Raw genomic sequence first — 16,997 nt, 5'->3', positions numbered from 1 at the left:
AACCCCTTTATTCCAGCCTACTGTCCAGGCCTCCTTCTCTTCCCTGCACACTGTTTTCTTATTTCTCTACCATAGAATGAGCTAGATTATATATGCACTGCTTCATTTTCCAATTTTCATTGTATGTTTTGTGCTGACAGGAAAAACAAAACCACCAAACCTAAAAGGATTAGCTTATCGTTATGTTATGTGCCCAGCCAGGACAGTTCTTGGTCAGTCAGGATGGGTCTTTGCTGCAGTTATTGCGCTGAGACAAGTAAAGTGTTAGTGGGCTCTAGACAACTTTGTGGTAGATGCTGAGTCTTCGTCAGTCAGATGTGGCTGCAGCCTGGAGCAGATACAGGTCAGGTAGCTCTAAGTTAGGCTAGCAGGACTTGTAGCAGTCTGGCCACAGTGAGATGGTGTTAACGCACGGGGAAGGTTTAACAAGATCCCCAGGACTTGGGAAAGACAACACAAATCACCTCTCCAGACAGAGGGAGGAAACATTTATGTATGGGAGGCAAATATGACACAACTCAAGTTTTGCAAGGAAAAGTATTGAGATGAAGATACAGTGTGCATATAAGAGCTAGAGAAGCAGGTAGAGATACAGAAACTGTGTGATGAACCAGAAGGTAAGTTAAGGAAATGGCAAGGCACACCAGAATTGTAATTACAGCAAATTGAACGTAAGAAACTGGACATAAGAAAGAACAGCTGCGATGCTTGGAAGGCATCTGAGCCTCTCTGCAAAAAGACTGAGGAAATGAAAGCACACATTAGAAAGAGTGTGCAAGTAACACCAGAAATCCAACAAGATTCAAGACAAGACCTCTGTGAATGCTGCAAGTAAATTGCTGATTTATAACACTGAACTTCTCAGGGGATAGTGAATTGACAGGATTTTATATCCCACATAGCACGCTTATGAAAAGAACATCTACATTCCATCAATCAATATCTGTGCACAGCCCAGAAACCAGCCAAATGGATGAGTGTACGCACAAGACAGGATGCAGTCAGACTTTCATGCTGGGAAATGCTACTACCACATATTTAGAAGCATTTGGGGAGGAATGCCCTACACAGCAAAAGATAACTGCAGATTGTCACTGGCAGATATCTTCTACGGGGCAAAAGGAAATGTAACAAAAGTACATATATGGTATCAGTGAGTGCTGAGCAGTACCCACAAAGAACCACCAGATTTATAATCACTGGCATTGGTTTGTTTGTGGTATGTATACAACGGACAAAATAGAAATAGTGAAACTTCTGGTAACTAGTGCATGGGGATGTTCCTGTCATAAGACATTCTTGTTTGTTAATCCAACTGTGACCTTATGTGAGGATACTTTAAATAAGATAATGGTAGCTGGCACGAATAGGGAGGGGAGCAGATGAAAATAGACGCATATGGAAAAGTCGTGGGAAAAAATGTGAGAATTACTTTTTTAGCCTTAGCAGAGCCTAATAAAGTAATAGGTGAAGTAATGGAGAGATCAGAGTGCAAACATATAGGTACTTTAATTCCAACCTTAAAAGATTTAGGCAAGTAGCAGCGACTACTCAGTTAAGTAGCTCAGAAATAGATATCACTTCTTCCAGTGAAAATTAGAACAGTGCTGAACACAAAGAACATAAGGATAACTTTACACAGTATCTTACTGCAGTTAACAAAACATAGAAAGATGAAGTGCCATGTGAATGATATAAAGCTGACCAGATTAAACAGCACAAAAGGCACTTGCTGCTTTTTGAAGTTTAATTTTACCACTGCTCTCAATCACCAATGCCTACTGACTTTCTCCTAGTGGCTATTGTGATTACAGTGGCCTGAGGAGCATTAGGTCTTACTATTGCAATGAAAAAAATGAAGATAGCATTAAAACCAGAACTAAATCAGTAAACTCTGGCACATTCAGAATATCAATAGCAATCAGGCCAAAACAAAGAAGGACGTTTGTTTAGGATAAGGGGCGAAGGCATTGCTTTGTACCCATGCTCTAGTGATACTTGCCTAGTAGGAACTGTGTTTCATTCAGAAATGGAATGATGAAAAAAGTTGTAAAAGTTTTTTACAGAACTGCCAAGCAGCATTGTAGTTCCTATGACAGTGAGGGCAATCTTGGTTTGAGTGTTTGAAGTCTGAAATGACTGATTTCAGGAAGGTGGGGCCACAGCACTGAACTGGAGAAGGGTAACATTATTGGATAAACAGGCCAATGTGCAAAACTGCACAAACCTTCAACTGAGAATCAGCTTCACAGAACTGTCTACGAAGCTGTGCTAGTGGGACACTAACAACATAACCTGTCCCGATACCACGCTTTCTGAACTGAATGGAAACCAGGCGGATGGAAGCGGAGGAACCATTTGGACATTACTTAAAGGTACGTTATCTTGAGTTATGGGCAATTATATACTACATCTGATCTTTAGCATCTAGGAATGCTTTTTGGTTCCTGGGTTCTGGCATGTACCTTGTCATTGTGCCGACTCTCTCCAGTCTCTCTGTGACATAGTTTTCACTGGAAAGAAATCTGGTGTGTAATTTTCCCAGTCTGGCTGATCATGGGACCAGGGCTTTAAAACACACTGAGAACTACTCCTGACTCACTGTTTAGACAGCTACAAACAGCACATATATCGACCTAGAAGTTGTAATAAAAATGCAACTGAATACTGCAAAGACCAAGGTTTGAAGGCCCATGTAAAAATGGAGCTCTCAGATGAAAATTTGTGAATCCCATGTCTATGGCCCAAAAGTAAAATCTGTTCCAGTACAGCAACACCTTACATATAAAGTAGGGCAGCACACATCAGAAGGTGGATAAAAGCAGCAGAAGGAGCAATGCTCTCTTTCTCCTCACCGCATCAGAGAGCACTGCTAGTTGAGTAAGAGAGGCTTGGGAAAAGCCCAAACAAAAATCATATGGTTGCAATGGAATCAATATATGCTGCAGTGGATAATTATGTATGTGCAACATTTACAGGAGAGACACAAATACAAATAGAAGAATAATAGGGAACCCCCGCACCCTGATCTCATTGCCAATAAACAAGCAGTTTCAGCTGGATGTCTTTAAATTCAGCTTCTTCAAAACATACTTAAATATAACTAAGGAGATAAAGAATATGCTAATACAACCCTAATTGGAAGTCGATTTTGTCAATAAAATATGAAAGAAAATGGGATACAATTGGGGGCATCTATGCAAAAAGAAATGAGTCAGGTCCATGTTTACATGTCTTCATCAGACCCTTTCTCCAGATGGGTGATCTGTTTTGCTTTAGCTATAGCCCTTGATAAGAATGTTACGCATTATCATATTGTGTATCTCTGTGAAAGGTACCTGCCATTCTCTACCAGAACTTTTTTTTCAGGTTTTTTCCTTCGGATGGTATACATTTGTATCAAATAGAATGGAACTCATTAGTTGCATTTTCCAATTTCTGTACCCGTAATTTGCTTGATGACATTTATATATCACAGTGGTACGTGTGCATCTAGCACGCGTTCCAGCAGATACCGCAGTACTGGTGTAGGCTTCATACAAATGGTGGCAGCTCCTTGCAGCAGTGCTATACCACTGAGCTATGAAGCAACTGGATACTCCGGTGTGATGGCCTGATGACTACGAAGATCAAAAATAAAATCAGTCAGTGGATAGAATAAGACCAAGGAATACAGTTTGCCTTGACAGTGTGCATGGCTGCAGTACACTTTTTCAGAGTTACTGGGGAAGGGGTTGAGAAAAGCTGACCTTGTAACAAACACTGTTACTTGCATTGACCCTACCTCAGTGCTGACACACACTAGATGGAGGCAGTCTGAAAGCAGCAGGAAGGAGGAGACGCAGTGGGAGGGTGGCCTGTCCCCTGCAGATGTGAGAAAGCCCCTGACTGGGTGGGAGAACGAGCCCCGCAGGATGTGCAAGCCTTTTCAGGAGCAGTAGAGGGGAGCAGGGCAGCTGAGAAAGGAAGAAAAGAAAATCATGAGCCACCAGCACCAGGCAACAGACAGCACAATGCCATGATACGGCCCCAGCAGCTGGGAAACAACATGAGAGGTCCTGACCTGCTTACAGCAGTGTGCAAGATCTGATCAAATCTGATTTCACTGCAGCTCAGTTTATCTGTAGCAGATGCAGAATTAATGGAATGTATCCTGTAGGTGCTGACAATAAAGTCACAGCCCAGGTGTCCGGTGCCATAGCATGTCCCTGCATTTGTGCTCTGGAGTACTATAGCTATTCACCCTGTGGGCAGTCTCTTGTCCACCTCCTTTGAGACCCAGCTGGCGAGCAGGCCAAACCTATTGCCCTCAGTCAGCTGCCACAGCTTGCAAATGGCAGTGGCCTTCCACTGGTGTGCAACACTCCCTTCAATCTTATGGTGGTAATCAGTAAATCAGTAATCAGCAATCAGTAATTCAGTTACAATCACTGATCAGATAAGACTGATGTATGAGAATGAAAAGTTGTAATGACACTGAACAGATTAGTAAAGCCAATGAATCTGTGGGACAAGGGACTATATTTGAAGACTAGCTTACCACAGATTTTAGTTTTAAGTTACTGATTTCAGTTCAAATGTTTGAGACTATCTCTGTGATAATATATTTCAGGAAAAAAAGTCTGTCAAAAAACAGGCAAGTTTAACAACAGATTTGAGCTTGTTTCCCTTCTTCATATCAAATGAGCTTATGAAAGGTTTTAAAGTTTCAAGCAGGTTAAGTAACATGTAATAGACAACGCTGTGTGGAGAGAGCTAAGCAGGGAGAACTGAGACACACTTCAGAAAGAAATGCTAAAAATGTTGTTATTTCAATATGTAGACTGTTTAGGAAGCATACATTGAAAACATTAATTTGATACAATATTTCATTTGAGAATGATAAGAATTCATTATAAGAGAGCAGGTTTTTTTTAACTTTTAGGAAAGATTATGTTAGAAGAAAAGTGTGGGCTGGTGCTAATCTCTTGTAATACAAATACAGCCACTAATTTAACATAATAAGTGCTTGCAGGAAAGTGATGCTCCATGTTTTAATGTCACAAGGCAAGCAAGTTTGTTTATATAACGAGAGACAACTCATGAGAAGATAAAAGTTGCTATGTGAAACCAGTTTGATACCTCATCTGAGTAAATAAATACTCACAGGTGCTTTTAGCAGAGTCCAGCCACAATCCAGACGGCCTCAAAATCTTCGCTGTTTCCTTACCTTGCTTATGTGAATGCATGCTATATTCTAATATTTACAGCCATACATATAGCTTCACTTAAAAAAACCCAAAAGTTTGAATAACGCACCTGAATGACGCAGTGCAGAATCTTGACACAGCTGCAGGTAACACTGGCCCAGCTGGCTTTGGAGCAGTGATGACCGATTGTCCTTGATACAAACTGGGGACCATTTGGCATCCCATTTACTTCCTTCTCTTCCTCACCTCCATCTCCTGTTAACCTCCATACTCAGCTCCACTTCAACTGTTCTGCAGAGTTCCAGATCAAAACTAGATAATACAAGCCTCAACAGAGTCCCTGCCTTGCTGCTTTCTAAACTGCTTCTCATGGTTCACTCCTCTGAAGGCAAATAAGTTCCAGCCTCACTTTTATGTGCATCAGAGTGCAAAAGATCTAGATGTATATACATCCTGTTAGTCTCTACCATACTGTATTTCAGGGAGATGGGAGATCTTGCTCTTGCTCACTGTTCAGCCACCATATAAAGAGGAACTCAAACAAAAATTAAAGAATAACTTGAAAGGTTCTCCTAGAGAAGAGAAACAAGGAACTGTGGAGAGAGATGGGGCCCAGACAATGTTCAAGAGGAGATAAACAGACTAAATGGAAACAATTTGGAGATGCAAAATGGTGAAAGAATCTGTCTCTCTCTGCCAGCAAAGACTTGTAGTAGCTTGATGCTGCCTGCTACAGTTGTTTCTAAAACTGTCCTGTCCCAAATTCTCTGGCAACACCTCACAGGATTTTGTGGGGCAGAGCTACTCCTGCTCTCCTACCTCCAGGAGAGGGATTGTAGGTGGACCACCGTAGAAGACATGTAACAGAAAGCCCAGCTAAATTACATACATTTTCTTATTTTCAGCTAAGAACATAAAAAATGGCTGAGTTCACTTGCCATCATCTGTAATGTGCCTAAGAAATTATGTGCTTTCTCATGCTTCTTGAAATGAAGAAACAAATGTCCTCTGGTCCCAGGCAGCCCCTACCAGAGCAGTCTCCATCCTTCCAGGTCATGGTCTGCCTCTTCATGTTTTTTCCAGGACTCCTGTCACATCACGTTCATCACCTCAAATGATGAACTGCAGTAGCTATGCAGTCACAGATTTACTTGGTGAGCACTAAGGAGGCTTTAGCCCAGTGGTGTCTGGTCAGTGTGGTGTGTGCTCCCGTGTCAGCTGATTCTGTGGCTGTAAAGCCCTGCTACAGTCTGATGGTAACCACGCACTCCCACACTATATAGGTCGCTGTCGGCTCACACACTGAGCAACAGAACTGTATTAATAAAGTTTCAACCTGAGATCCTCACTGAGCTGGATAACTGACATGATACGGTGTCACGTACAATATGCCCCCATGTGGTTATGACACAAACATGGATGTTTCTCTGTGTTCCACTACTGCTATGTTAAATAAGTAAAATAAGAAATCAAGAAAAAAATGTTTCGAATGGATATAAATTCAAGGAGGGAAATGTGAACCCACCTATAGTGACTGAGGTTTAGGAAGAAATTCTGTGCGTGGTCAAGATATTTTTCAGCTGACTCAGGCAGCGTTTCCTGTACCTTCTTCTCACCACTACCAGAGACAGGATTATGGACTGTAGTCTGAAAATCTGACCTCGTCTTGAAAGCTCCCATATTTCAGCGAGGAAACTAACATTTTTTCTTTCATCTTCCCCACTACTTTTTCACCAGTGGAGAGGTGTAGGCATCTTCAGGCATGATTCAAGTCAGCCAAGTTAGACAACAATTAGGATCTTGATTTAGGTGCACTGGAACCACTTTTAGAAGCAGTTCTTTCCACTGACTGTACAGGGAGCCTAACATACAGCAGTCCATCAAGAAAGTAGGGTGAATATACCCTTAGAATAGACTGCAGCAGCCATTCATTTTGATGCTGAGACTCCAGGCCTTAAAGAGCTCACTGGAACAGCTGATCAAGAAAAGAAGAGGAAAATCCATTTATCCTAGAGAATAAAGACCTTGGTTAGTCCCTCAGGCAAACAAAGATCGACAAAGGAGACAGACTAAGCTTTCCCATTCCACTCTCTCCCTCTGGATCTGAGGTGTAACTCAGGAGCTGTGATTCCCCTGACCTCCATTAATGAATGGCAGCATTCAAAGCAAGACATGTCGATTGGCCTTTTGGCATTTTAAAATCCTTTAAAGACACAAAGTTTCTTGAATTTTTGTGAAAGTATATGGCTGACTGCAGGAAAGACATCCTTTTACGGCCTTTGCTAGGCTGAAGAGCCCTCCAAAGCAAGATGCTATAGATGCACCAGTGTCAAGTGGGGACAGGGTATTGCACTTTATTACGTGTCACATTCAGTATTTCTCTCTCAGGGATTCTCAGCCATCTAGTAAGGCCTCTCACTTGCTTTCTTTCTCTGCCCCCTTCCCACCTCCTATGTGGTTTCTTTAATGTCTGAGAAGAACCTAAAAAGCTGCTCATGGTGCAGCTTTAGTTTAATTCTGTCTAAAAGTCACAGGAGTCAGCCACAGCAAATAAGCTGATCAGAAATCAGATTCTATTAGGCTTTTCTGAAGCTTAATTCCAACAAACAAGCAACAGTGTTGTTTTAAAAGAAGCTCAGACTCACTATATAGACTAAGTTGCAGTCTCATGAAAGGTATTAAGCAAAATGGTCCAAAAGACCAGGTCTGAGACCGAGGGAATCAATCAAATCTCCTATGATCAAGGACTGCAGTGCAGAGCAAGCAAATACAAAGTGCAGGTTATTTTGTAGATATAAATGAATAGAAGTCTTAGCTAACTTTTTCACTTTCTGTTAAGGGATGAATAGCACAGAACAAATATAATGACTGAGAAATGTAAAGGGATGAACCTCACACAAACTGTTTTTCTCTTAAAGAGGCTACTTAGAAGAAAAAGAAAAAACAACAATATAAAAACCTTTCTCCATAAGTACAGCTGTCGATTGTGAAACCTTGAGTTCGGCTACTAAGAGGATCCTCCACAAATTTCAACATCTCTTTGCACATCTCACATAGTTAGAAAAGTAACATCTGATAACCCATTTTTAGAAAAAAGAGAACTGCTCCTTGATTTTTTTTAAAGTGAAAACAGATTTGCTTGCTAGAAGTTTTCAAACTGGTACATCCTTCTTCAGGCAGGAAGAGGTATTTTTGAGCTTCTTCTAGTGAGTGACAAATCGATTTAGCATTACTCTTGATGTGATACTCTAAGACATCACTTGTTCCGTAAGATATATGGTAAGTCATCTTTGCCTTTTTTTTCATCTGTGGCTTTAGTAGTTGTTTATGCAGTCTAATGCCATATGTGAAAAATACTTGTGGAATCTTGCCAGTGCACTCATCTTGGAAAAGTACCCTAGAGAAAAGCATAGGATATGTTAAATGGAATGAACTACTTTTAAAGGACAGAACCACTAACAGATTTGAGTAGGGAAACAAGTTTAAAGAGAGTGACCTGGGTAAGAATGTAATGGAATAATATGTTTCTTTGATAAACAGATTATATACATCAACATTTTTTTCTCTGAAGATGATATATCATGATGGAAATTTGTATTTTAAAATTGTTACTGCATAGACAAAGCAGTTTATCTGAGTGAAGAGTACATATGCCTCTTGCAGGATGACTATTGAAAATCTGATGTAATTTAAACACTCTCATGGCACCTGTTTACATGCTACACAGCATAGCATTTTACTTCTGCTTACTATACATTTTTAATTGTTACTGTTTTACAGCACTGTGCAAATGAACTGGGACTGACACCCACGTTAATAAAATCTTTGTCTTTTTGAAAACAGAGTTTTGATCTGAAACTCAGCATGAAACAGTGACATCTGAATTTGCTCAACTTGCCTGTGGAGAGCTTTTTGACTTGAAAATTCAATGACTGCTAGTTTCAACCACAGTAACAAAATTGGTATAGGAGATTGCAGATTTCTAGAACAATTGAATATATCTAAGCTGTACTCAGAACAATATATACCTCTTTTAAAAATATTTTTCCTTCAGAGATCTTTCAGGATTATCTTTGGTTTTCTCCTAATGCTCAGGAAACATAAGCCCAGCCAGGGGTCTAATTAACAAAACAACCTTAGGTCTATTAATCCAGTGGCCAAAACCATTTCCTAAAAGTGTGAGACTATAGGACAAAGCACATAAGCACTTGACAATTCCCTTATCTGTTTTCCAAATTAGTATCTGTAGAGTTTCCATTACCACCATGCTAGATACTACTCACAACTCAGGGTAATGAGTACTTTTGCAGGCAGTGGCTTCTCAAGCAAAGGCTATGCTAGAGGAATGAGACTCACCTAGTGAGAGGAACCACTCAGAGGGGGGACAACAATTTAAGCATGCAAAAGGGGTTGAAAGTAAGAAGATAAGGTGCAGGAAAGATCTGGGAGTTATTCCAAGAAGGCAGAGGAAAGGAAAAAGAGGAGGGAAGGCACTGAGACAGCGGTTAGCAGGAAGAAGGGGCTGTCATGAAAGGAACTGTCACAATAATATGAAGGCAGCATTCTGCAATAACATTTGCCTGTACCCTGTTAAACCGTTGCTTACTCATGAAATCCCGCTCTGGATTTATGACCCAGGTTTTTCTCGTAACTGTGTTTACGTATCAGCATCATGCAGGCACAAAAGGATCCAGACACAGAGTTATCAAGATGGGCAACACCCTTCATAACCACTAAGGGGTGCAAGGATGTGATACCAGCCCCCTCATGTGGTTGATGGCCTCCTGCCTACTTTGTGGCTGCAACTGGTCTTCTGGGCTGTGGCTTCAAACCTGGCAGAACACCCGCACTTGCTTCTGCCGAGCAGGACAATCTTTTGGTTTCCAGCAGCCACTGATGCTCTCCCGAATTGATAGCCAGCTGAGGAAGGAGGGTCAAACTGGCCATGATCCCAGGACATGCTGCGGCTGCAGTCAAGCCCTCATCCTGTAATCTCAGCGTACAATGTGGCTGGCTGATACATCACAAATAGGGATACTTAGCTATAGGCAGTTGCTAGCACCTGGTAACGTCAGAGCATGCAATCTAGATCTAGCTGAAGGGAATTTCAAATACTCCTGCAGTGCCCAAGTCTCGATACATCTGTGAAATGAACAAGTTAATGTTTTGGACCAGTGTTTCTTTTACCAAGGTACTTTTTTCCTAAAAGAATTGCCAAGAGTATTAAAAAAGTATAACCCCTTAGATACTTTAAAATCAGCTTATTTACTGTCAGTACACCTGAGCCACAGCCACTTCCTTTACCAATCAAACCATGATCTCAGTATTGCAATGACTGTGTACTTAGTTGCAGCTATGGAAAAAAACTGTTTCACAGAGGTGGTCAGAGCTTCCTGAAAGCCAGTCCCCTTTGAGGAGTCTGACTGCACTTCTATTTTCCCCCAGAAATTGTATCCAGACATAGCTGAGACTGGAACTGTTATAACTTCCTCATTTTCCCCTACTGTTTGATCTCCAGAAGAAAACTTCTTTAATATGGCAAAGCTATACCAGAACATGAAAGTTCTCATTCTTGAGATATTGGGAACAGAGTTAACAGTCAGACTCTGCAAGAAAATAGGGAAGGGGTGGGGAAAAGATTTGCAAAAAGAGTATCTCTTTTGTGTTTACAAGGTGCAGATTTTGTTTCAATAAAACCTTTTGCTTTTTGTGCACCTTCCTACCTGCACTGTGCTGTATGAGAAACTCCATAGGAGCTGGCAGGTCAGGAGTGACTCATTTTTAAGGTCATAAGCAAGTGGACACAGACCTACCAAGAGCCAGTCCCTCCTCCAGGTTCTCAGGCTTAGGTTTTACTATGTTATCCACATTGACACAAACTAAGATGGGGGCACTAGCATTTTGGATTGTCTATGCTTACACAGCAGGAAATGTTCCAATTGTCAAAAAGATGTCACATCTGATATCAGCCAAAAAAACCCATGCCTTTTAAAGAAAATAAAATTCAGAATTGGACAAATTATTTGAAAAAAGAGTAGTTTCTAGTAAAATCCTGAACAGTACACTCAAATAAAATGCTGGGTGTACTAAAAATGCATTACCTCTTTTCCATTTATTTGGTAGAAGATTTATAGGCCACGCTGACAGAAACAGAAATCTTGTATGCCATTTTAAAAGCTGTTTGCATATCTGTTCTTTCAATTGTGAATTTCCATGCAGGACATCAGCTGAGCAACGTGTCCATTGTCTTCCCCAGAGGACATGACTGCGACCTGCTCTCATTCCACAGATGCTTAAGAGCAGCACGTTTTCATGGCCCACACCTGACCTGAACTGTGTAAAGAACACAACATTTGCCTTTTTATCCCAGATCAACACTGCCTACTTGCCCACTCTGCAGTCCCCAGGATGGCAGGTTCACCGGGTGAGTATTCTTGGTGCTGCAGCAAGATCATTTCTACACCACCAGCAACCTCATTCCCACCAACATTAAGGCTCTCAGTAAGGCACAAAGACCTCAGCAGTCAGTCAGGTTTTCCCGTGCCACAGGGCCTTGGCCAGTGCCTGGCCTTCCTTGGGTGAGGGCTGCAGTGTGGGCTGCACAATGTGGACGTGGCCGGGCTCCTGAGAAGCACAGCCACACGCTGCATGCCAGCTGCTGTGCTTTCCCCTGCCTGTCCTCTCTCTGGCCCTCCTGAAAGCCACTGCTGCCACAATGGCCCCAAACTAACTGCTGCTACTGTTAAATTCATCATCCCTCTGCTTCCAGCTGAGTCCAAAGCCTGACACGCTCCCCTGAGGAGGAAAAATGGACCATACAGAGCACATGTGGAAAATGGCAGGCAGCACACTTCCAGCATGCAGCAACTTGACTTCATAGCTATAGAGATGTGTGTGTGTGCTCTGCAACTTTGTTTTCTTCTAGACCTTAGTTAGCATCAGCAAGGCTTATATGCTCAAGAGCCAGAGGTAATCTAGATGAGGCAGCAATGGGTTTCATTCCCTTCAATGCAAGGCTATGGAGTTTCCTGCCGTTAAACATCCTCTTCTTCCTTTCCAGACCAACACATGGTGGAAAACTACACCACTGACTTAGACAGCTTGCTACTGACAACAGAATTTGACTACGGTGGTGCAACAGCATGCACAAGAATCGAGGAAAAGGACTTTGCATCAAAATTTTTGCCACCACTTTACTCTTTGGTGGTGATATTTGGCCTCCTGGGCAACATGCTTGTTGTCCTTATCCTGGTAAAATACAAGCGACTGAAGAGTATGACTGACATCTACCTGCTCAATTTGGCAATTTCTGATCTGCTGTTTATATTTTCCCTCCCTTTTTGGGCTTATTACGCTGCCCAGGAGTGGATATTTGGAGATGCACTCTGCAGAATTCTCTCAGGTGTCTACCTCCTTGGCTTCTACAGCGGGATCTTTTTCATCATCTTGTTGACCATAGACAGGTATCTGGCCATAGTGCATGCCGTGTTTGCTTTAAAAGCCAGGACAGTTACCTATGGCATCCTCACCAGCATTGTCACTTGGGCTGTTGCTATTTTTGCCTCTGTTCCAGGAATAATATTTCACAAAAGTCAAAAGGAAAATTCTCGTTATACATGCAGCCCTCATTATCCATCTGATCAGAGAAATGCATGGAAGCAGTTCTTGACTTTAAAGATGAACATCCTGGGACTTATTGTTCCAATGCTCATTATGATCTGCAGCTACACACAAATTATAAAGACATTACTGCAATGTAGGAATGAGAAAAAACATAAAGCGGTCAGGCTTATTTTTATCATCATGATTGTCTACTTTTTATTCTGGGCACCATACAACATCAGTATTCTCTTGCGTGATTTTCAAGTATCATTATCCCTTAGTACTTGTGAAATCAGTGGTCAACTGGAGAAAGCAATACAAGTGACAGAAACAATTTCAATGATCCACTGTTGTATCAATCCTGTGATCTATGCCTTCGCTGGAGAAAAGTTTAGGAAGTATCTTCATTGCTTTTTCCGAAAGCACGTTGCATCCCACTTCTCTAAATATTGCCCAGTTTTCTATGTTGACCCAGCTGAACGGGTTAGCTCCACTTACACACAGTCCACTGGAGAGCAAGAAGTTTCTGCTGCATTGTAAACTGTGTCTAGCAAAAGAGTGAGATTAACTTTTGTGATCAATTCTGTGAAGGAAGCCTGGGAATCTGTTCTCTGGATACTGTCTCTAAGGTAGCCACAGAAGAACATGGCACATATCTACCAAACCTTGTATTTGCTCATTTATATGAGTATTTGTACATAAATGAAAAGGATGTATCAAATTAGCTAACTGGATATGCAAATGTAGGATTCTGCAGGGAAAGAAGTATTCTCTTTTTTTGTGAATGCAAAAGCCTAGTTTTGTACTGAAGGGCCTAAAACTCCCAAAGACTGGAGGCTTTCTTTGTACACTAAGCTAGCAAGCTCATAAACAGAATTTTTGAAGTGAATTATTAGGAGGTTAGAAATAGATACTGGTTCTTTGGAAACATTTCTTGACTGTACCTTACACAAGATATCTCACTCATTTACACTCAGTGTCAGTCTCACTCTTTACTAGCCTTATTGTGCACCTGTGCAGATAATGCTAAATTGCTGAGGTGTGTGATATAGAATCTTTAAAAGGGATAAGGGAAAATTTTATACCTTTTTAAAAAGCCTCTAATATTTCAAGGTATATTTGTTTGTGTACAGCTGAGTACCAACATTTTGGTCTTTCTTCATATTAGTCTTAACTACTTCATGTCAATACCTAAGTTACTCAAGAGTTTGGATATTTCAGAAGGCTCTTTCAATCAATTTGCTGTTTTATATCCTAGTCATATCGAAAAGCTAATCAAATATACAATGGACTAACACTGATCAGCACATCAATGTGTTTGAAATATTTAAAGAGTAAAATATTACACATGGAGCTTTAACCAGGTCAGATCAAACGTGTACTATAAGTCAAGAGGGTTTTGTTTTTTCAGTGCAGTGATTTTGTAGGCCATTCTGCTAACCTATATAGTTACAGGGAAAAACTTTAAATATGAAACTAAGGCAGTGGTAATGGCTGCAAAAACACAACAGCACTAGAGGTGTGGAAATGTTTTCAAAAGAGGGTTGACCCAGATGTTTATAGAGATAAGCACATGCCACAGATTTTTAAGTTATCAATACATAGGAATAAGTGAAAGAATTTACTGATCCACAAAGTCAAGGGGCATATAGCATCACTTTCTGGTTTTCTAAGCAGGTATCATTTGGACGCTACCAAAAATGATACCACCATTTTTCTGCCATTTGGTAGTTTTAAAGATATTAAAAGTTTCCATAATTAGTAAGATTGATGGCCAAATATGACAGGGCCTGTGCTAAAGCTCAGATCCTGCAGAGCATTAGAACATACAGAAAATCTGAAGAATGTGGATACTCATGTGCTTAAAGTGGTACCTTATTTACACGATTATTTGATTCATGCCAAGTTGTCCTTTCTAGTGTTTCTTACATTTCCCTTAAGACACTTGGTTTTGGCCAACTCTGGAAACAGAAATATAAAACAGTATGTTCTGATTGCTGTTCTTATCCAGTAGGGTTATTTCTGTTTCCCAGCTTCTCTATATATACTTTAAAAGAATACTTCCAAATAAGCAAATGTTTCAAACAGTCTGAAAGAAATCTTACAGTGCTAAGTACTTGTGAAAATAGGAAGTGAAATAGGGAAATCTTTGCTCATCAGACCACTTGTTTCAAGTTATTCTGTTTTGTCATATTAAGCGCTGCTTTTGGACTACATCCCACATGGGAATTATGAGAAAACTGTACTACGTCTTCTAATTCACAATCGTTTGAGATACATATTCTTTTTTAAGGCACCAGGTGACTGTTGCATCAGTCATCTTCTGGATTTCGTACATGCTTTTAAAACAGGTAACTATAGTATCATAAGTAAAAATGGTGTAATTGTAGCACAAAATGCAAAACATATGCATTTCTTTTTTAAAGAGACAGAAAGCTGTATGTAGTAACTTCTTGTCAGGCTGGCCTTTTTTTTTTCTTGTAGACTACATTTATGAAAACCTTTTTGTGATTTATTCTGTTCTTGACAAGCACATTCATTTGGAACCTAAGACACACTGCCTTTAAGAAATTATTTTCTCTAGAAGGTTTCAGTGCCATGCAGAGTGCATATCTTGATCATTCCTGCAGAAGAAAAGCAAGATAAAACACAGAAGAGCAGACAGGCATGATTTTTTGAGAGGTATATCAAAGAAGAGCCCTGATCCTTTGCAGTATTATCTCCTACAGCATGAATCTCTCCAAGTGACAAGCAACTTCCAAAAGGCAGAGTTGGAACTTTCAGAATTTTGTGGCTCAGTGGATCAGTAGTGGATGAGGAACTCTCAAGAGTGCCTATTACTTCACTTCACTGAGAAGGGATCATGCTTCAGCAAGCGAGAACATGCCAGATTTCTGCTATTGTAGTAAACAGTGAACCACGCTCACTGGTAATGCACGCTGGTGCATTTAATTAAGGACTCTGCCAACAGAGTGTAGTAATATTTTGTATTATGCAATCCATTAAAGTTGGTTGAGTTCTGTGTGTTAGATTTCTTGACCTTTTCTTCTTCCCCCCTCTACCCTTTTCTTTTTTGATAGCCGAGTAGAATGAAAAAGGGAAGAAGAAACTCCTCTTTACAACAGGTTGCTATAATGTTGAAAGAGCAATGAGAGTTTAACAACTGGACAGAGAATCAACATCATCAAATAACACATGACCAGCAACACATGTTCATTGTGCTTAACTGCTTGTCTCTAGTAGTCTGTTAAAGATCCCATTTTGGTTGATACAGTTGTTTTTGTTTATTTTTACACATGGAAGAGGTTTGACTTGTAACTCACTCTGACCCCAAAAAGATGAACACTAAGTGTTTTAAAATAAATAAGCATACCAAAGAGTTTTAAAGATGTTTAGTATCTATCCCTAGTCACTGAAGAGATAGATAACCTCTAACAATTACAGCATATTTGCACACACACCTACTCAGAGTCCCTTCAGTTTTTAAGATTATGATGCCATCATGTGGCCACACTGTAAGCTTTCATGCTGCCACTTAAAGACTCAACTTTTTAACAGTGGTTTTGGTGTTCTTCCTCTCCCAAAACTTTTTTCTTTCCAAGAGAATCTTCTATTGAAATGACTTCCTCCACTACAGGTAACATGGACATTATGTAGACAGCAGCGAGCCTCAGATAACACTCATAGCAACTACGAATAGAGATCTGCTGGAGAAGTGGACATTACGAGCTTTTGGTGATTCATGCAACTGCCACAGAATGATATGGTAGAAGTGAGGTTTGTTTAGTTTCTGAACAAGTTTTCCATATGCTCATGCTGTTCTCCGCTCCAGAAGGAAGGCACTTCATATTCCTATGCATGGCTTGGAAGTCACAATAATGAAAACACATTCTCTACACTATTTCCTCTAGAAATACAAGCAGGATTGAAATTTAGATGGGATTGGGATGAGCACATTTCCAAGCTTTCCCAGCCCCCAGCACCCCCTGCCCTACTTCAAGCACAAAGTGGCAGCACGAATACCCTAAAACCTTTTCAGAGGGAACATCCTTACCTCTTCTGCAGAGGAGATGCCAGGCATGGGGGATGCTAGGTCTAGGGAAGCAGCCTTTGCCACCACCTCTTATGGCAGTAGCCATTCACAGACCTGAAGGAAGGGGTCTCCTCCAGCTCTCCCCTTACTGAGGCCTGCCCGGGCACTCTGTC

At 40.8% G+C, this 16,997-nt stretch overlaps 1 protein-coding gene across 1 annotated transcript; it reads left to right on the top strand.

Annotated features, from left to right (window-relative positions):
• Positions 1–8,379: 8,379 nt before the first annotated feature.
• On the top strand, positions 8,380–15,816 carry LOC112984733 (C-C chemokine receptor type 5-like). The gene is made up of 3 exons (XM_064506418.1): positions 8,380–8,468; positions 11,409–11,613; positions 12,250–15,816. The coding sequence occupies exons 2-3, from the start codon at positions 11,598–11,600 to the stop codon at positions 13,329–13,331; spliced, it is 1,098 nt and encodes a 365-aa protein (XP_064362488.1). The 5' UTR covers positions 8,380–8,468; positions 11,409–11,597; the 3' UTR covers positions 13,332–15,816.
• Positions 15,817–16,997: the final 1,181 nt, after the last annotated feature.

Source organism: Dromaius novaehollandiae, chromosome 2, assembly GCF_036370855.1.
Source record: "Dromaius novaehollandiae isolate bDroNov1 chromosome 2, bDroNov1.hap1, whole genome shotgun sequence".
NCBI classification, from domain to species: domain Eukaryota; kingdom Metazoa; phylum Chordata; class Aves; order Casuariiformes; family Dromaiidae; genus Dromaius; species Dromaius novaehollandiae.
Note: the sequence above shows the minus strand (reverse complement) of the source record. Positions and strands in the feature narration are given on the sequence as shown.